Here is a 20,704-nt window from a genome sequence, read left to right as displayed (position 1 = left end):
CCCCCTAACCCATGGATTTGCACCCCCTAACCCTAACCCCCAGATGTTGCGCCCGGTGCGGCCGGCCCCCCCTGCACCCCCCACGCTACGCCACTGCAGAGGAACAAGGTTGGACGTTATGCAGGGTTGCAATGACATGGCCGACACTCTGGGGAGATGCACTGAGATAACTCAAAGTTCTGGATAATAGCATTTCTACAGCTTGGGGAGAAAAATAAATGAAAATCCTGTCCTAATTTTAAAATTGCTTCAAAAGTGACAATTAGAATATTCATGAAAGTAAACTAATTGCTTTCCATCTGTATTAACTGGATTTTAAAATAATGTCTGGGATGGGAAACCTATGCTGTTCCAAGTTTTCAAAAAGAAAAGGGGAGGTTTGTACATTCTGTAAACCCCATAGCCTTTTAACTTCCTCTGTTCCATGCAGTTCACACAGAAAAAGAAATAAAATCTTACTCTCTGTTCCAGACATCAGAATTCCAAGATATGTTGCCAGATGGAAGACACAACAGGACAGCAAAGTACAGACAGGAAGATTATAAGGCAGAGAGAGGGAGAGAGAGAGAGAGAGAGAGAGAGAGAGAGGCAGACAAAGAAAAGCAAGGGAAGAGGAGACAAAGAAAATGAAAATATATATAAGGAGTCAGAATGAAAAAGAAATCTTAATCAAAGCTGATAATTCTTTGTTACAGACTATGAGTCTCATCCCCTTTCTCTCCACCCCCACCAGTTGCTCAATAATTTCTGGAACTTGTTTCCTCCTCCCAACATGAGATCATAAAACAGTTTAAGCAGAGTGACGTTTCTCCTGCTTGTTCTCTGTGCACAAAAAAAGAGAGATCACTTTTCTTTTGGTCCTAAAAAGCTTCAGTTTCTTCCCTCTTCGAAAACTGAATAATTAAGCACATGCACAATGAGAAACAGGGACTCTCACATTAGGCAGGTAATTTTCACAGACCATACGAATTGCCACAGCTGACAGGCTTGAGAGACCTAGTACAACCACGTGAATGCAAATGTAAGAATGACAAAGACAGTTACTCTAGATCAGCCTTTCTCAACTTGGGTCCCTAGTTGTCCCTAACCCTAACCCTACACTCCCAATGTCCCTGACTGCTGGCCATGCTGGCTAGGAATGATGGGAGTTGTAGGGTCCCAAGGTTGAGAAAGACTGATCTAGACCTTTAGCCTTTTGTACCATCATTTTACAGATGGCAGCGTGCTCACCTCTTTCTCAGCAAGGCACTGAAATCCAACTCTCTGCCTTCTTCATGTCCATCCGCACTGTGCAGTATAGCAAGTAGCATTAATAATAAACAGAACAGAAACAGAATGCAGTAAAAGCAGAAACAATAACTTCACACAAAGATGTAGACTAAAGCATCTTCATGCTGAAGATAAAAGTCAGATAAGTTTCACATGCATTTTAAGAGACCCGTCCCCACAAAAAAAGTGTTATACTTCTGCTGATTCAACATTAGTAGCATAGAATTTTGTGATTATATGAGTACCATCTCTCTAAAAGTGACTTATGTACATATTTTGTTCAGGCTAAAATGCAGTCAGGCCTTGTTTTCTCTGATCCTGCAGGATAGGAAAGATCTTGCATGCAGTGAACCACATCCACACAAAATGTTACACTTTCTACAACAGGCCATCCTGTGTTGACAGGAGAGAGCAGGAAGAATTGAGGAAACAGAAGCCTGTTTGACTCAAATTATAGTCCAGGAAAACCACAGTATTTTGCTTCCGTTATTGTTTCAGACCGTACCCACATAAAATATTCCAGAGTTGGTCTTGCCTGGGGCATCCATATATTGCTATGGGGAAAGTGAAAAATAATACAATAGCCCAAACCAATAAAAAAAATTAAATGAACTAGAATGAAATTCAGCAGTTTATCAGCCTCAAAGGGTAGATGAAACAGGTAAGTGTCAGTTTCCAAAAAGCTGCCAGTGATGAAGGCAAACATTACTCCCAAGGACAGTATTCTACATTATTGTAGCTAACTGCTAAGAAAGCCCTTATCCTAGTTTATACCAACCTAGAATCACAAAAAGAATGGAACTCTACTGGGGGGAAAACAGGGCTTCTGCGGCAGTTCTCAAAATGCAGGGTCATAGTGGTGAAGATGTGAATGGTGAAATCCATGCATATTCAAGAGAAATAGGTGAATACAAAAAGCATTCATGCAGTCACTAAGAAAGCACCATTTCATGGCATACTGTGTGTCCAGAACACTCTCTTCAAGGAATGAATCTGTCTCTCATGGATGCCACTGCACCTTCTCGCAATTGTTCCATCTGCGGTATTTTATCTTGTTAAGTCTCTTTGAGACTTTTTATTTTGTAAAAAGCAACTAAATGCAACAAATAAATAAATGGCTTGTAATAGCCACATCTAATTCAGGGACTATATGCTAAGGCTCCAATCAGCAGTATAGTTAGAGGATTTAAAGGTATGCATGTGTTCCAAAGGACAACCATTTTAATTAATCAGTGTCAGATTTCTATAAAGGGTAAAGGTGAAGGACCCCTGACAGTTAAGTCCAGTCACAGACGACTCTGGGGTTGCGGCGCTCATCTCGCTTTACAGGCTGAGGGAGCCGGCATTTGTCTGCAGACAGTTTTTCTGGGTCATGTGGCCAGCATGACTAAGCCGCTTCTCGTGAAACCAGAGCAGTGCATGGAAACGCTGTTTACCTTCCCGCCGGAGTGGTACCTATTTATCTACTTGCACTTTTTGGTGTGCTTTTGAACTGCTAGGTTGGCAGGAGCTGGGACCGAGAAACAGGAGCTCACCCCATTGCGGGGATTCGAACTGCTGACCTTCTGATCGACAAGCCCAAGAGGCTCAGTGGTTTAGACCACAGCACCACCTGCGTTCCATTTCTATACTACCCATCAACTAAGTCCTTTGGATAGTTTTTACACACAAAATTTAGGCAGCGTGGCCATTGAGCGACAGTTCATCATGAAGACCGAGGCTGAACACCAGATTAAATGTGGCTACCTGGCGAAAGCTCCAGTCATCCGTCTCCCTCCTCCCACCATGCTCCTGAGTAAGAGAGTCACAAAACACAGAATTCAGTTGGGCACAACTTCACTTAGTCCAACAGCATTTTCTCAACATCTTCCCAACTTCAACAGACAAACCCCTAGGGATTCTAAAAGCAGCACCTTTACAAAGGAAGCTTTATTCTGTGAATAATCGCGAGGCAATATTCAAATTAACTGGGTGGTGGGAATTGTCTCCAAGTAGATTGTGACTCTGAGCTAGCAAGGGATCAGAACCTTATTTCTCACAACCCCAAGTTCAGTTAAGCAGAGCTAAGTGTTAAAGGCATATGGATGGAATTTAAAGACACAGAATTCACAGTCCTTTCACATAAAAGTCCTGGTTATCCCAATCTTTCTTTCTTTCAGCAGCCCATTTAAGGGCAAAGAAGTGTCTTTTTGTTGTCACAGCTTGGGGTTGTGAGAACTAAACAAGAAGGAGTCATAAACCCTTGTCAGCCTCCTACTAATCCTCCAGGGAACCACCAATATATTCTGATCTACTTTTGTTTACCCTGACCTAGCCAATAGAATCTATATCAGCCTTGCATGATTTGGATGGGGGCGCATTTTTCATATCCATTTTGTGATGCAGATGGGCTGCACATCCCCACCTATTTTCTACGACTTTGATGTGTGGTTACTATGTATGCATCACCAGTTCTGTGCAACACCTACCTGTGCCTAAAACTACCATTGGATCGTGTGTACACAGAGGTGGGGCATATTTGATATTAGCAACCATGTTTACTTGCCCCAAAGTGTTCACTCACATTAGACCAGTACATTCTGATGATACTCACCCTCGTCGGAGTGCTGAGCGGAAGTCCATCTCCCCTGTTGCAGGTGCCTCTGAAACAACATAGATTGCAAAAAGAAAAATTGTAGTAATGAAAATATATTTGCATCCAAGGCACCAACAGTCACACCCGAAACATTCTCAAAATCGTCCCCTCAAAAAACTTGTTCATACCTTTCGCTTTGGATATTAACTTGGAGGCTGAATAAATTATATTTTTGTGTTCACCACAGCAACTTCCTATAGGTGTCTACTCTACTCACAACCACAATGTGACTACACAGGTGAGTGTGTATAGATTTCAGTCTTGGGGGCTTTCTCTTTTATAGTTCTGGCATTGATTTTTCCCTGCTTTTCTTCTAGTTGTCCCCACTGGGAAAAGCTGAGCAATCATACCCCCATTTTGCTTATGTTCTAGCTCTCATTCTTCTTTTTGCAACATAGTTTTTATTAATTTTCATTTTTAAACTGATTGACATGGTTGCACTGAGATATATCTTTGTTTACATTAGAGCATATGACCTGCAACAATTACTTAAAATTAAAAAAAAACAACAACAATCAGATAAACGTTTCAGGATATATTACCAAAGTTGTGCCAAAGGGGATGAAGTGGGTTATTGGCCTGTTTATGTTCTTTTTTTAGTGCACATTTTGTGTTTTTTATCTTGTATTTTTGTGTTGTGAACAGCCCTGAGGTCTTCAGATAGAGGATGTTATGAAAATTTAATAAATAAATAATAACTAATAATTGCCAAAATTGTTACAGATATGAAATGATGTGAAATAACGTGTATTGCTTAGATTGGCGACCAACACATGGGAGAACTGATTGGTTTTATATAGTATTTCATGAATGTCAGACTGTGCTGCAAACTATGGATACTGTTCTACCATATGCCTGGTTATTTGTATAACAGCAGACTGCATAAAATTGTCATGTTTCTTTTGGCCTCTTGCAACTTCTTCTAATAATGCTGTTTGCCAATTTGCAATATACCATATGTCCATAGTTAATAATTGTTGTTCTTGTAGTGGTTAACAGATATAAGTTCCTTGTTTTTAATTTGCAACATATCATGACAAGTTGAGCCAGTCCTGGGGTCATGGGGACTGTCTGCCCATAATCAAATTTATTTCTGTAAATACATTTTCCCTGATTTTTTCAATTTTTGGACACTCCTACCACATGAGTTGATATTCCCCAATAGTGGGACATCCTCTCCAACACATTGGGGAACTGTTTGGTTTTATATAGGCTAAGAACCTAGGTGTTGAATTCCAACCATACACAATTTTAAGAACTCTTTCTCTGGGGGTTGCCAATATGGTTTTGTATGGCACTTTTGTCCACAGTCTGTTCCACACTTCTTCTTCAGATTCTAAGCCCCAATTCAGTTCCCACCATCTTCTCAAACTGTGCTGAGAGCAAAATTGAACATCTATAATAGATGTATACAAAGATGGTATTAGTTATTTTGCTATTTTTTGCTATTTTGCCTACAGGCCATGATATTCGAACAGATGTAATACCATAAATATTTTCCAGTATTCTGACACATTTAGGACCAAATCCTTTTTTTTAACCACTCCAATTAAATACTTTGGTTTCACATAGTCAAATGCTTTAAACATATCTAATGATGAACACACCAGAGGTGATTTTTGTGTCCTATTTGATCTGTTTAAATGTGATTCTTCCTGTATGCATGGCCCTCTCATCAGTGCCTTTATTTTCCCCCCACAATACGTAAATAGACCACAGCCTAGCTCTCATTGTTCTGGTTTTGTACTAAGGTGCTGAAACAATAGTGAACATTTCATTTGCCTTTTAATCAGCGACAGAAACTTTTGCAACTGAGATGCGTTAAAAGCGGTAACTGCACAATGCCTTTAGAGTAAAATTGTTGGTCAAACTAGTCATCTAAAAATACTGCAAGTTCCTGTATTTGAGGGGAGTCAGAGAAATGGGCTTCCAGCACAGTCCTACTTACTCTTTCAAATCTTGTGTGGGGAAGCACTATGTGCGGTAAAATTCATTTTCCCTTCTTTGCACTTCCTCCTTTAGAACTGAACCTAAATAGAGCCATGGTTTATATTCTGACATATATATATATATTTACTTTTGCTGACTTGACTGACCAGGACTAGATGGAGATACAGAATTCATCTCCATTCAATTTGCTTGCAGTCAATTTCCATTTTTTAAGATTGCTTGTTTTAAAACAATTTGCTTGTTCTAAGATTGCTAAGATTAAAAAACCACAACCACAAACAAGACATGACTTTGATTTTTCAGATAGGTTTGTTAAATTAGACTGCAGAAGAGACAGTTCAGCCAGAAACCCTGTCAAGGGTTAGCCTAGTTAATATTCAAATACTTAACAGTTCTCTTAACTGAATGCATGATGATATCCATCATTATGTTTCTTAAAATCTGTTGCAAAGATAGGAAACATTTATTTGTTTTGTTTTAAAATGCATATTTTCTTTTTTTTAAAGTGTTCAGAAATATGTATTTAAATGAAAAAAATTGTGCAATTTTACAGATCAATGTGGAAACAGATGGAACAGACTTATATGCTGATGCATTCAAAAGTGAAATGGAACAGAATAAGACTGATGCACCATCCCTAGTTTGAAGGATCTTGGAAGCTCTTAAATGTATCCTTTAAAATAAAGGCTACCCTTTGAATTAGTAAATATCTCCACAATAGGGGATGTCTGGCAACTCAAATGACAAGTGGGGGAAATCTTTAACTACAGTTAATCGTACCATTTCTTGCTCGCCCACCCAGAAATCTCATTCTTACTCTTTTACCAAGTGGCCTGAGTGATCCCCCTCCCCAGTTGATGTAGCTTTTCAAACCAGTGCTTATCTCAGAAATATTATCACCATGAAGAAAGGAGGGATAGCTACTCCAGCAATGCAAGGCACCTCTGCCATTATGAAAAATCATCTTACCATTGACAACGAGGCTAAAATTACAGCTATCAAACTTGTCCTTCGTAGCCGCTTCACATCTGTATGCTCCTGCATAAGCCATTTTTGCTTCAATGATTTGCATTTCAAAGACATAAATCTTAAAAGAAGAAGAAGAAATAAATGGACCACTTCAGACAAGGCATTTTGCATTCAGATCTCCTGCATTGCAGGGGGTTGACTAGATGACACTCGGGGTTCCTTCCAACTCTGTAATTCTACGATTCTATGTGTGTCTGCCTGCCTGCCAAGAGAACTGAACTCCTATTGTGTCTTTGAGAAACCCAACAAGCATTCTTCATTCTCATCTATAAAATACCTACACATTCACTCTTTCCAACTCGCTTCTCCAGATTGAAAATGTTTTTTGCATTTTTCTTCTTCTCCGAACCTTCCAGTTGCCAAACTTTCACCATTACAACATATAGATTGGCAGTGTATCTAATCTTCTTTTATAGCCATCCAAGTTGACGGCCATCACTGTCTCCTGTGAGCAAGTTTCACGGTTTAACTCTGCACAGTTTTTGTCCAATAGAAAGCGTAGCTTTTAGTAAACTTTTTGTGACACAAGAGGAATGTAGGGTAGCTAGTGTATGCAACTCCTGGCATTTCTACCGCAGAGGAAAGATTCTCTTTAGCCTTGAAACAGCAAAAATAAAATAAAAAAGTATGCTAAAAATAAAAAGATGGAACGGTCAGTCTGTGAGTTGTACCTTGTTATTTCGGTCATAATTCTCATGAAGCTGGAGGTGTTTCCCCACTTTGCTTCCCAGGTCCATCCACTTCCCCTTGAACCATTTCACAGAAGGCTTCTTCAGGAGGCTTTCACCTGCCACTTTGGCAGTGAATGTAATGTTCCCACCTTGAGAAGGAAATATATTAAGGTGAATGTGTCATCTGAGGTATAACAATTGGAGAGAGAGACAGCCAGCAGAAGTATCATTCCCACCCATCCCATTTCTAGGCTATGCACTTACCAACAGTCACTTCTCCATCTTGTGGCCGAGTCACAAAGACACCAATAGGATCCACAGGTGCCTCTTGCTGGGCTTCTGTAGGAAGAACTGGAAAGCAAATGAATGACCCTGGCCTTTGATATCTGATATACGGGTCTTTAGGACCAGCCCACTGCATTGTATCATGTGTTCCAGACTACAGTGTGGATATTTCACGCTACTTCCAAGCTGCCCACAGTATATGTTTCTACGTATAGAGCTATCCCTTTGAGATGCTCCATTAACTCTCACTTCACAGGCCTGTTTCTAAACTGTTTCAACAAATCTTGCCCTCCACATCTCGCCCTCTGGCACATGCCGCAGGGAGGAGGCAGAGTGCGGAGCCCAGCACCGGTTCCTCCTCCCCACAGCATGTCCCACTGGGCGGGATGAATCACAGGACAGCATGCGCTGCGTCATGTGATGTCACATAATGTGCCCCCCAAAATGTGGGGGGCAAGTTTGTGTCCCTGCCTGGAACCCCTGGAATCACACACTGTTCGGAGATTGGGGTGCAACAACACAAAGGACAAGCTGTGCTTGAGATGTTGACCTGTCAAAATGGTCCCCTTCCCTGTAATGCACTGACAGATTTTAATTCTATGGGAAGGGGGCCAAAATTCCACAGATGACAACTTGAGTGCACATTTGTGCGTACCGATAACGTCTTGACAGGTTAGAATGGGGTGACAGCTCTGTGCCAGAGCACATGCTTTGCAATTAGGGATATAAGAAGGCATTTTCTGTTCTGCCATGGATTCACTGCATGCAACTCTATTTCCATTCCACTGCAGTTCGTCTTCTACCAAAATCTATGTTATATTTCTTGCTGTCTGTTGTGACAAAATTATGTAACATACATTATGTCATCGTTACATTATTGCACTCCATTCATTTCAATTTAAAGAAAACACAATGCAAGTAGATTGCATATTGTTTGAGGACTGAAAGCAACAGCTAATACTGATCGTATTTGCTGGACTGATTCTCCAGCATCCCTATTTGCAACTGAAAGGCCCTGGGGTCAACCCCTGGCATCTCCAGGCAGGCCTGGGAAAGACTCCTGTCTGAAACTCTAGCTGTTGCTAGTCAAATGAGTTTGATAGACCCATTATATGGCTTTGGAATGGAAATGCAGCAAATCCAGGGCAGAACAGAAAATGCCTTCTTACATTTGTAGATGGCTTCCTATGCCCCTACCTGTAGAAGGAAAACAGTGTGTGATTTACAATGTATTTGGACCAGTAAATAGGGACAGTTGAAGTGTATGCACAGGCCTGCATTTTGTAATACATATATGGTGCTGCGAGTATCTTTGTTTTTCCCTCTGGTACAAAGACACATTTATTCAACACATGAAGTAATATATGAACTGGTGCCCGTTTGTACATTTAATATAGCCAAGGCTTTTTTTCCAGCAGGAACTCACTGGAACTCAGTTCTGGTACCTCTCAGGTGGGCGCCATTGCCATTCTAAGAGAACAAGGGAGATGTTCGTGGTGAGTTCCAGCACCTCTTTTTCCAAAAAAAATAGCCCTGGATGTAGCTCACAAGTTCATTATTGTTCTTCTCTTGCTAGTTACTATTTTTAACTGTTCCTACTTTTCCCATTGAGCCTATTATTTTATTATTTTCATTATTCCATTATTCCAACTAGAGGGAGACTACTACCATCACATCTTGTTTACCTTCTGAACTTTTGCTATCACCTGTAGGTTCATTTGAGATAGTTGGCTGAGGAGTATCTGCTCCTTTAGGTGCATCTGAAACAGCTGGTTGAGGAGCAGGTTCAGGAGGAGGAGGGGTCTCTTCTACCTTTTCTAGAAAGGAAGGGAATCAAAGAAAAGTAATTAAAAGCCCCATGTTATTTTCTATATATAAAAATGTTTTATTTCAGTTTCGCAATAAGAATGAATAAGGGACATGCTGAAAACCTGGTTCTTTTCAGCAAAGTATAGTGTATTATTTTAAATGGTGTCTCATGTTACATGCATGATCCTACGGTATGTGCACAATAGGATCCAAATCAACAATGAATAAATCCATACTTTTTGGGCAGAATGCATGCTCAGATGATGCAAAATTTAAGAAAATGATGCAAAATTGCATCATTTATGCATCTGTCAATAGAACTGGTCTTACATTTTTGCTTTTTAGGGTTTGAAATTTTATTTTAAGAAGGCTTTAATGATATAAGTTAGAAACTTGGAAATATTAGAGCAGCTAAATCACTTGATGCTAAAAGTGGGGGAAGTGGCTGTAGAGCACAAGATTATTATTATTTGTGGGTTTTCTTTCCTGCTCTTACATGAACTTTGCAATGAACAAAGTAGACTCTTTTTAGAACAGTTAAGCCCTGGCCACACAGGCAACTCAGTTTCTGAAGAAGGCTTTATATCTTTGAAGGAATATAATGAGAGAAAAGATGAAAATGAAAAAAAGATTAGCTGCCTCATTTCTGTCAAGACACCCAGACAAGAGTGTATCGTACAATTGTTTTCTCAAACCTGTTCTCTGTAGGGTTGTTGTCCGGAATGGTTTAGCTGCATAAAACTGCAAGTGAACTGGGGCAGCATTCTTGCTTGTTCCTTCTCAGGGAAAACTGAAAGGTCTTTTCGCCCTTAAAATTGATGTCTCAATCATGCCCTTGACTGCAGAGAGACCAATATGCGAGGGTAGATTGCTGTGGAGTGCTGGGTTATTCACGTATTGTCAGGGCCATAAAACAATGCTTGACTGTTGAGTTTACGTCCAAGACAAAACCACAACCCTGGTACCATGCATTATAATTTATCCCATTTGGACTAATGGCCTTATTTGCAAATTATATCCAGTTAGCAAGAAAGTAGTTTCCCAGTGAAGAGAGTACCATTAGCTCAATAATTTATGTCTTAAAGGCTTTTGAGAAAGGCCTGATGAAATAACCACTCCATCATAATGTCTCTAATGAGGTTGTGTGCATCCATGAACCATCTTGAACCCCATTTACCTGGATCTTTGACTTTGAGTTCAAATTTGACCTTCGAACTTCCGGCAATGACAGCATATGTCACATCATCCTCTTTTCCGACACTATTGATGGTCAGTGAGTGTTTGTTCCCCTCTGACTTGATGACATACTTGTCACTTGCAGCGATTTCTATTCCATTTCGCTGCCACTTCACCTTGATACCTGTCTTCTCTGTCTCTGCTTCAAAAACAGCAACACCTCCTGCGATGACATCTGTTGTCTTTGGCTTCTTGATGAATGCAGAAGCTAAAGAGGAAATGAAAAGGCTTATTTTCCGCAGCAAGGCTGACAAATGCATGCAGATCTGCCCTTTCCCCCCACCCACTCTTCTACCTACAGTGCATATGAAATTGAATTGGATAACAAAAAGAATAAGACTGTGAGTAATCAGAAGAATACCTTGGGCACGAAACATCTTCCTTTGGGGGACTGTTGCGTTTTTAAGATTTTTTTTATATGGCGGGAATTTCATCTCATTTAGTCTAGTTAGAAATGTTGGCAATTTTAAATTTATTGCTCATAAAAGCACAATACAGAAATTCTGAATTGCTAACATCATTGTGACATATGCTTGCCAACACCCTATCCCATTTTTGTGTAGAATTCCTCATTCACTACTTGTATTTGTTTAAATCACTATTTCACACTAAACTGTTTCCAGCTTCTACAAATCCTGTTTATTTTTTGCTTGAGCAGCTCTATTAATTCCTGGCAAAGCCCTCTTGAGAGAATTGGTTTACATTTTCCATAATAGTTTATCTATGAAAGAGATAATGTTTTAAATACTTCTTCTAAAAATTAACAATTTCATATTAATTTTATTGACTGTGGGGCTAACCCAAAGTTCATCCTGCTACCATGCACAACTTGATTCTAAGTTCCAGTGGAATTTACTTATACCCAGGACATATTTGTATATTGTTCTGACACCTTTGTTTTTATCCAGCTGGCAACTGGATCTTTTACGGTTTTGTGTTGGTCTTTGGTTTTAAGCAATTTAATAAATGGCTGGCTGACTGATTGACACAGGAAAAGCCAAGGGCATTTTCTCCTTGAGGTGGAGCAGCAATTGCACACCCCATTTCCCAAATCAAAGTACACAGGCTGATTAAGTTATCATGGTGGCATGCCTGAGGCAGAAAATCCCACAAGCCCCTCTCCTCCTCTCTGATAATAAAAATACAATAAATTATAAATTTGCTGTTCTTCCATGATACCCCAAATAACCTGCCTAAGGTGGTCTCCCCATTCTATCCACTAGCAGGTCTGCCTTTGAATATCCACAGAATATCCATACATTTATTTTGCCCTACCATCATCTACAAAGAGATGTTGCAGGCCTTTATAGTGGTTGAAAAAAACCCATCCTGTATCATATGTTTAGATAGAGACAATAGCAGGACAAAATACACTAGTATCTACAGCATGGCCAATGATGCCTCTGTTGGATCTTCAGTTTTCTAAAACTTATTTTCTGTTTCTAGTTTACTGAATGCTGTAAACTAAATAAAACTATAGGGCACATCTCTGAAATAGGGATAATGAGTGTGGTTGCTTTTCCACAGCAATGCCATCACCCTGGGGACAGGATATAGCAAAATATGAAATGAGGACAAGGTTCACTGCATTGGAGCAGCTGCCACTTTCTCTCTAATGGCAGGGCTGTTCCTGGGTCACTGTCTGCTGCCATATTTCAAAAAGTGAAAATCTGGACAGAAAAGTTGTTGAGCTTTATTTAGTTCTGGCCAAAGATGTTGAGCTTTTATTGCAAAATCACAAAGAAATTGGGCGTTTTTGAGGAAAATTGGCAAAAACGACACTGCCGATACGGACTGCCATACATCCAGATCTTCCTGAACTTTTCGCCGATTGTCACCCGGACACTGCTTGCGGCTGTGGTATACCTGATATGTCAGGGAAATTCTGGACATATGGAAATCCTAGCACTATGATAGACACACACCCATTCATTTGACCAGTCAAAAATCAGTGTCTTGCTAAGCCAAGGTTGGGAACCTGTGAACTTACAAGTGTTATTGGACTCCAATTCCCATTCGCCCCACAGTCAAGCATGACGAAGTGCTGGAGCTGCAATCTGGCAGCATCTGTCAGTCCACCCTGTGCTCTTGCTGTTTAAACATCTGGGAAGACTCATACAAAACAAGTCCCCTGAAGGCAGAACTCTATTTGTGCAGCTGAGTGAAAGCACCAGACAAGTTGACCCATTGTGTTTGCACCATGGATATTAATATTTAAAATCCCCTTCCAATGGATATTAAGTAGCTCTTTTAATACTCATTAAATTCATATGATATGCAGAAATTTACACATATCACAGATGCTAAAACACAGCAAAAGGAGGTGCAGGGTCACAGGGAGATCAAAGCATATGTGGTGACTGGTACTGTGTGGCTATGCACCAGGGAGCTTTTTCGCAGTCTCTCTAGCACAATTGGGAGTCAAGCCATTTTGGAAGATTACCAGGAAGCACAAACATCTACCATTTGGCTCCTTTCCCCATAGCATTGGGTTTAAAAAGATTTAGAGAAATATTTCTGTCGAAGCCCAGTCATCATCACTCATCCTATTAGCCTCAAAAGCTTTTGTAAATATGTTAACTGCTTGACAACAATGCATCCTGTAAAAGTTCCAACTTTTAAATGGCATCTTTTCAGCTGCAGTCAGGAACTCCCGGCTGTGCTGCAGGGCTGTTCACAAGAGGGAGGTTTTCTATTTATATACTATTTTTTTTAAAAAATCAAGCTGCTGTAGAGTTGAAACACACTGCAACTCACAGGTAAGATTCACACATTATGTTTTTCTATCATCATGATGTTATCTCACATTGTTCTTCTCATACATCACTTCAGCTATTCTGTTGAAATGACTCAGCTTTACAAACAAATAAAAATAGTCTCCTTCCCTGAACTTGGATATCTAATATCTCCTTCTCTGAATCATCTTGTAATATCCAGTCCCATTCCATTTAAGGTAATTCTTAATAGTTCTTCCTGAAGTATAGCCATGTCAACATGTTGCTGCCAAATGATTAGTCAAGTGTCTTGTCTATAAAGCTTTCGTGTTGTACTCTGGTAAACTAGTACAGCTTCCAGCCAGAAGGACACTGAGAATTTGTCTCTTCTCAGATGTCTCCAGTTCTTCCGTGGCAGTTATGCCATGCTATCCCCGAACCCCTGGACTGCTACCATCTTAAATCAAATGTTTAGATAACTTCCAATTATTGCGCAATTGATAATCTAGCCTTAGCTGCGCAAACATACTAATTACTGAGAAAAAAATTGATTTCATGCAACGTCACAGTCAGTGTTAAGGATATGACAAAATATGGATCAATTAACCAGAAAATTGTGTATTTTACCAAATCACACCTCTTGGTTGCTTAAATTTGCATTTCTAAGCTGAGAGCGAGTGTCACAATTTCATCCAATGAGCATAAAAACTAGTTCCAGAACTTCTTAAAAGCCAACAAATTAACACATGCCTTAATGTGATGGGCCAATGGCCGTAATAAATATCAATCAAAAATCAATCAACACATGCCTTAATTCCATCCCCCCCCTTGAGCTTGCAACCCCGCATTAAATGCCCCCTTGGCCTCCCTCTGATTGGCTCCGGGGCCATAAATGCCCCATGCAGGCTGCATACCTTAGGTAATTTCTCACTGGGCTCTACCCCAGGCTCACCAAAAACTACAGTCACTGGATTGTCCTGCATAATTTTGCCCTTGGACCCACTCAAGACTGCTAGCTTTCCCCTTAGCCAAGACTTGAACTAAAGAAGAAAAAAGTAAGGTAGTCCAGTTTATTGACCCCCCCCAAAAAAATTTTAGGTGAGTCATGGTCCCCACTCCACCCATTTAAAAGGGGTTTCCCTCCAGCCCTTCTTAATTTGATGATCCCCAGCAAAGCTCTGGTCTTTAGTTCACTCAGGCTCATATATGCATTCCTCCCCTCCAAAGATTAGATTTTTGAATGTGAGAATCCATGTTCCTTTATTTAGTTTTACTTCCTGTGAATTCCAGCACAGCCATGGCACACATGAAAATGAATGATAATAGTATTTTCTTCCAATTTGCCTCCAATCAACAAAATAAATGCCCATGAGTTTGGCATGTACATTCGAATGCTCCAAATGTGTCAGCGAAGGAACTTGTCTAAGTGTTTTGCTCTGGAGCTATATAACGTTACTATAAATTCCTCAGCTGAAAAGAGGCAAAGGCACTTTCTGCACTTATAGGCTTAGCTACCCCTTGATCCCAACTTGTCAAGTCTCGCTATCTTACATTCTTCTTCTCCTTCAGCAGCTGAGGCTGTAAATTCCAGTAACATGAGTAAAAGGCTAGCAATAAGATGGACACACACACACACAGCCTTACTTTATAACCTTGTGTATATAATTGTTCTGTACATCTGTTGTGCCACTGGTGCAATAATGCAAAATAATTATATTTATATCCCCCTCCCTTTTTACAATTCTTCTAAATCTGCAGATAAAAACAAGTAATACTTAATGTATGACTAAAGAATTACATAACCTTCAAGCTCTTCAAAAAGAAAACCTAGTACAGTAAAACATTCCAGTATGTGAATCTAATTATGCCTCACTTAGATTCCAAGAGGAATTTAAAAAGCACAAAGAGACTTACGGCAGGTTAAAGGCCAACAAATGTATTACTGCATAAGCTTTTATAGACTAGAATCTGAAAGCTTAAAACTAGTGCAATAGTTTTTAAAAGTGCCATGGAACTCACATATCTACTACACTGGAAATTATTACAGAGAATGCAAAGGTTTTTCTGAAAAACGTGAACACAACTGCTGTTTGCAAGTCTCTCTCTCGTTTACTTATCAAAAGCAGTTTTCTTCTTGAAAACCCACTCACAGTGCCTAAAGTTCAAATTTTGTTAAGTATCACTGCTCTTCCCACAAAACTTTATAAGATGATTCCGTATTTGGAAAATCCATTTTCTCGTTTCCCTGTTTGACCCTGTAATTGTTCCCAAGATAACAGATATATTAACAAAATATATAATAATCATTTCAGAGCACTTCATTAATTCAGAAATCATTGCAACCAATTAGATATGTCTTCTTATCCTATATTGCAGAAGGAGGTGCAGGGATGAGACTAGAAGCCTGGAAAATAGTGTGTGCATGACTGAGGTAATATTTGATAGGAGATATTGTATATTGTAGGGATGCAGGTGGCACTGTGGGTTAAACCACAGAGCCTAGGACTTGCCAATCAGAAGGTCAGCGGTTTGAATCCCCGCGACGGGGTGAGCTCCTGCTGCTCGGTCCCTGCTCCTGCCAACCTAGTAGTTCGAAAGCACGCCAAAATGCAAGTAGATAAATAGGCGGGAAGGAAAACAGCATTTCCGTGTGCTGCTCTGGTTCGCCAGAAGCAGCTGAGTCATGCTGGCCACATGACCCGGAAGCTGTACGCCGGCTCCCTCGGCCAATAAAGCGAGATGAGCGCCGCAACCCTAGAGTCAGCCACGACTGGACCTGATGGTCAGGGGTCCCTTTATCTTTATTGTATATTGTATGTTGCTTGAGGGGGCAAAACCTTACTACAATCAGGGAGCCCAGGGAGAGATGGTAAGCCCCCATCAATAACAACAGGAGAACACAAGAGCCCTGCAGTTCAGAGACCTATCTGGTTGAACATCCTGTTCTCACAAGGACCCAACTAGAGGTCTATGAAAAGCCCACAAGAAGGATATGAGCACCACAGCACTCTTGCAATTGTACTCAACAGCAACTCGTATAAAGAGGTATGCCACCGGCCGCTTCCTCTTCTTCCTCCTCCCCACTGCCACTGCCACCAACACCACCAGTTCCCTGCCTAGTTTCCTTTTCAGCTTCCTTTTTCTCATCGATTTTGGGTGGAGGGAGGCTGTGGAGTTGGTGGTGGCAGAGCCATCAGCAGCGGGGGGAGGGCGGGGGTGGGGCAGAGTTGTTATCGGCAAGGGGCAGGGAAAGAATTGGCAGGGGAGCAGCTGGTAGAGGTGGGGGTCGGCATTTTCTCAGTGGCAAAACATCTTGGGCCAGCCCTAGCATAAGCCCCAAGTAGCAAGGCTGAAGTGGGCAAGCTGGTGTTCCAACTGCATTTGGAGACAAAATTCTCCCCAGATCAGGTCTGAGAAAAAACAGGACAATGTAGAAAAATACTAGAATGCAGCCACGTTCTCTGGAGACACACACACACACAAACACACATACGAGTGGTACCTCGGTTTATGAACTTAATCCATTCCTGAAGTCTGTTCTTAAACCAAAACCGTTCTTAAACTGAGGCGCGCTTTCGCTAATGAGGCCTCCCACCGCCGATGCCCTTCCACCGTTTGGATTCTGTTCTTAGACGGAGGTAAAGTTTGCAAACCGGAACACTACTTCCGGTTTTGCACAGTTCATAAACTGAATAGTTCGTAATCAGGGATGTTCATAAACCCAGGTACCACTATATATAAAATTTGTAAAAATGGAGTGAGCTGGTGTCTAGTCAGTGTGGAAGCAACTCCTAAAAAGCTGTAGGTTTAAATTTTCCACCAATGCTCCTACGTAAGTGAGAAAGACTTCAAGCCTTTTTGCCAGCATGATTAGGCAAATGGCAGGACTTGTCTTGAACCTCAATGGTTATGCAGAAGAAAGAATTTTCAATAGGTGCAGCTTGTCTCATTCCCGCAAAAGTGCAGCTGCAAAACCTTCTTTCTTTTTTAGAACTTTTGAAGATACAGAAAGAAGCACTTCTACTGCATCTGATCACCCAAATGATCTGGTTTTGGAAGTTGATCAGGAACACAGGAAGATACAGTGGAACCTCGGGTTAAGTACTTAATTCGTTCTGGAGGTCCGTACTTAACCTGAAACTGTTCTTAACCTGAAGCACCACTTTAGCTAATGGGGCCTCCTGCTGCTGCGCTGCTGCTGCGTGATTTCTGTTCTCATCCTGAAGCAAAGTTCTTAACCTGAGGTACTATTTCTGGGTTAGCAGAGTCTGTAACCTGAAGCGTATGTAACCTGAAGCGTATGTAACCCGAGGCACCACTGTACATGTCTTATCCAAGGTCAGACTATTTCTCCATCTGGATTATGACTATCTGTTCTGACTGGCAATAGTTCTCTAGAGCTCATGGCAGACATATTTCTTATCACTTGCTAACGGAGAATTTTAACTGGAGACCTTACTCATGCAAAACATGGGCTCAGCATTTGGTTCCACAATGCTTGGGATAACATGACAGGTCAAACTCAGAGAAGCAATAACATAGTTCCTATAGACTGGGAATTGATTCAGATTTTAGGACAGCAGACTAAATACCCTTAGGATCCCATATATATTTCCCTATTGTTTAAGTTATCTGCAAGTTGAATGTACATACTGTATAAGGAACAGCTTCAGTCTCCCCTGTTCACACCAGTAGGTGTTCACATTTTGTGTTTGACCCTGCCTTCTAATTTGTTGATTGAATTATGATGATTAAGTTGCAACTGGGCATGCACACAGATAGCTTGCAGGCACACACTGTCTTAAAAAAACAACACCCTCATCCAGGAAGCGTGCAAAAGCATACAGTAAGGCAACTGCAAATTCTCAGCACACAAGTTTTAATGTGGATTGCTTCTGCTTTTTTGGTCTTGTGCAATCTGAGGGATCAAAAGGGAAAGAAAAACAGCTCCTTCTTCAAGAGCCCTGGAAACAGAAATGAAAAAGACTGTAAATTCTCAGCACACACATTTCAAGGATGATGGGACTTGTAGTACACAAAATCTGGCTACCTCTAGTTTACTGCAAAGTGTGAACAGGACCATTGCAATTAAAGCTCTTCACCATTAAGTGTGCATGGTGAAGAACTATGGTAAGTCACAGCCCTCCGACAAAACCATCCATAATAAACAGATTTACATAACCATATGTACCTATACATCACACTTTATGTATATGCATACAGCCTTTTTCAGATACCTTTTAAAAACATGTGTGAGGCAGCTTAAGTCACACAAATCATATATTTCAAGCACACTTACATGCAAACAAGGCAAAAGGATACAACTTGTTAACACAGCAAACACTGTATCAAGTGTGTGTGTGTGTGTGTGTGTGTGTGTGTGTGTAGCTAGACAGACAGACAGAACGACACACAAGAAAGTGCAATATTCAGAAGCACTATATGGGGAAAAAACTAATTTAAATCAGGGAAATATCAGATGTTGGGTGACTGTACTTTCTCTGCTTACCAGCTGCTTGGAAATGAAAAAGAGACTAGCCTTATTCACTAGCTTTTATATTCTGGCAAACATTAAACAATTAATTATATATAACATTTCAAATACAACAATGAATGCCTCCTTCTCCAGTCGTTAGATTAAAGAGACAGAACTTGAGAAGAGAGTATGAATACTGTTTTCAGAACAGCAGTTGTTAAATACTTATAGGTAAGGTCAGTGCTTTTTCTCTAAAAAAAAAATGTTTAGCGGTACTCTTATTTTCCTACTCATATTTCAATACTGCCCCTCAATGAGGCCAAACTTAGATTCACAAAATGTTTAGGGGTATGCGTAGCCCTGCGTCACCCCAGAAAAAAGCACTGGGTAAGGTTCAAAATTATTTAGATGCTGCAGTTATAGACAATTAAAAGAAGATGAATATTTACAACCATAAATTTTGTTTTCTTTCTCTGCACTACCTAGCCTTTCAGAGAAGATATAAAAGTGACTTTTCTGGTGACAAAATCTATTCTGACCCTATACCACCTTTCAAAGAGGAGGAAGGATATACATTTACTATTTAGGGATCTCAGAGTGACAGGCAAGAACCAATCTTATAGAGAAAAATGCCTCATTTTCTCATTCAGCTGTAAACTTACATTTGCCTGAAAGAAAGTGATGGAGAAAAAATAACAACAATGGGAGTCACTTTTCTCCTCCACAAAGAAAGCTTCCAAGAGACGTACCACACCCTGCTTCCTCGAACTTGAAGGTGATGAGGAGAGGAAATGAAGAACTGGGAAATGAAAACTATTTTACTTTTGCCCTTCTTGATTAGATGTTTGTGTGGTGGTGATATGTGTTTGTTTAAATGAAGCTAATCCCAGTTAATTTAATTATCCTTGAATTAGGCTTCTATGCGCTTACTTCAAAAGAAAGCCACCTGTTTGTTTCCCCCTCAGTACAGTTGTTGCTAAGGCATCTTGTTTCACTGCCTGATGAGGAAACCTGCTCCACCTAGCAGTCTCTCTCCCAAAGAGGAAGGCAATGCTCATTTTTTCCCTGTCTCTAGTTGAAGTCCTTACCTGGTTTCTTTACAGGTTCTGGCATCTTAAGGCTGGCTCACCAGGAACTGACTGAGTGAGACTGCAAGGAGACTAAATGACTTCCAAGCCTCCCTGCTAAAGAAATACTACTGGGATGCCCCCTCCTGCTCCTCCCTCTTGTTCCCCAACTGTTGTCAGCACCACTACCTTATCAACAGCACAGAGCACTTGACAGAATTCTTCCAGCCAGGATAAATATAGCTGGGTACCATGCGTCAGGGAGTGTGAACCACTCAAGAACAGGCCCTGCTGCTCATTTGATGGAAGGCAAATCCAAGCGCACACCATGATGCTCTTTGCCTCACCCTCTCTGCCACATGCAATTTGCATATTTATATGTGACCATGCACACTGAACCTCTAAATACACTGGTTTCTTCCAGGCGACACTGCTTACTGGGCACCATCCTGATTTGTTTGCATGAAGCTTGTGAGGAGGTCAGATAACATCAGCTGTTGAGCATTCATTCTGATTTCTTTACAAGGAAGTTGTACCAAGCAATTGTTTTCCTACACTTTCCA

The 20,704-nt window shown here is 40.6% G+C and overlaps 1 protein-coding gene across 1 annotated transcript in view; it reads right to left on the bottom strand.

Moving 5' to 3' along the window:
* Positions 1-20,351, bottom strand: part of MYBPC3 (myosin binding protein C3) — a 65,466-nt gene extending 45,115 nt beyond the window's left edge. The window contains exons 1-9 of the mRNA XM_083460090.1: positions 20,163-20,351; positions 10,826-11,092; positions 9,525-9,656; positions 7,819-7,905; positions 7,555-7,703; positions 6,824-6,941; positions 3,863-3,911; positions 3,016-3,060; positions 1,231-1,287 (exon numbers count right to left, since the gene is read on the bottom strand). Coding sequence (XP_083316216.1) covers positions 1,231-1,287; positions 3,016-3,060; positions 3,863-3,911; positions 6,824-6,941; positions 7,555-7,703; positions 7,819-7,905; positions 9,525-9,656; positions 10,826-11,092; positions 20,163-20,187 — 929 coding nt within the window. The 5' untranslated portion in view covers positions 20,188-20,351. The remainder of the gene's footprint in view (positions 1-1,230; positions 1,288-3,015; positions 3,061-3,862; positions 3,912-6,823; positions 6,942-7,554; positions 7,704-7,818; positions 7,906-9,524; positions 9,657-10,825; positions 11,093-20,162) is intronic.
* Between the last annotated feature and the right edge of the window lie 353 nt (positions 20,352-20,704).

The sequence above is a fragment of the Podarcis liolepis genome (assembly GCF_965112155.1).
Source record: "Podarcis liolepis genome assembly, chromosome: 1".
Lineage (NCBI taxonomy): Eukaryota > Metazoa > Chordata > Lepidosauria > Squamata > Lacertidae > Podarcis > Podarcis liolepis.
This window is presented reverse-complemented; position numbering and strand designations above follow the sequence as displayed.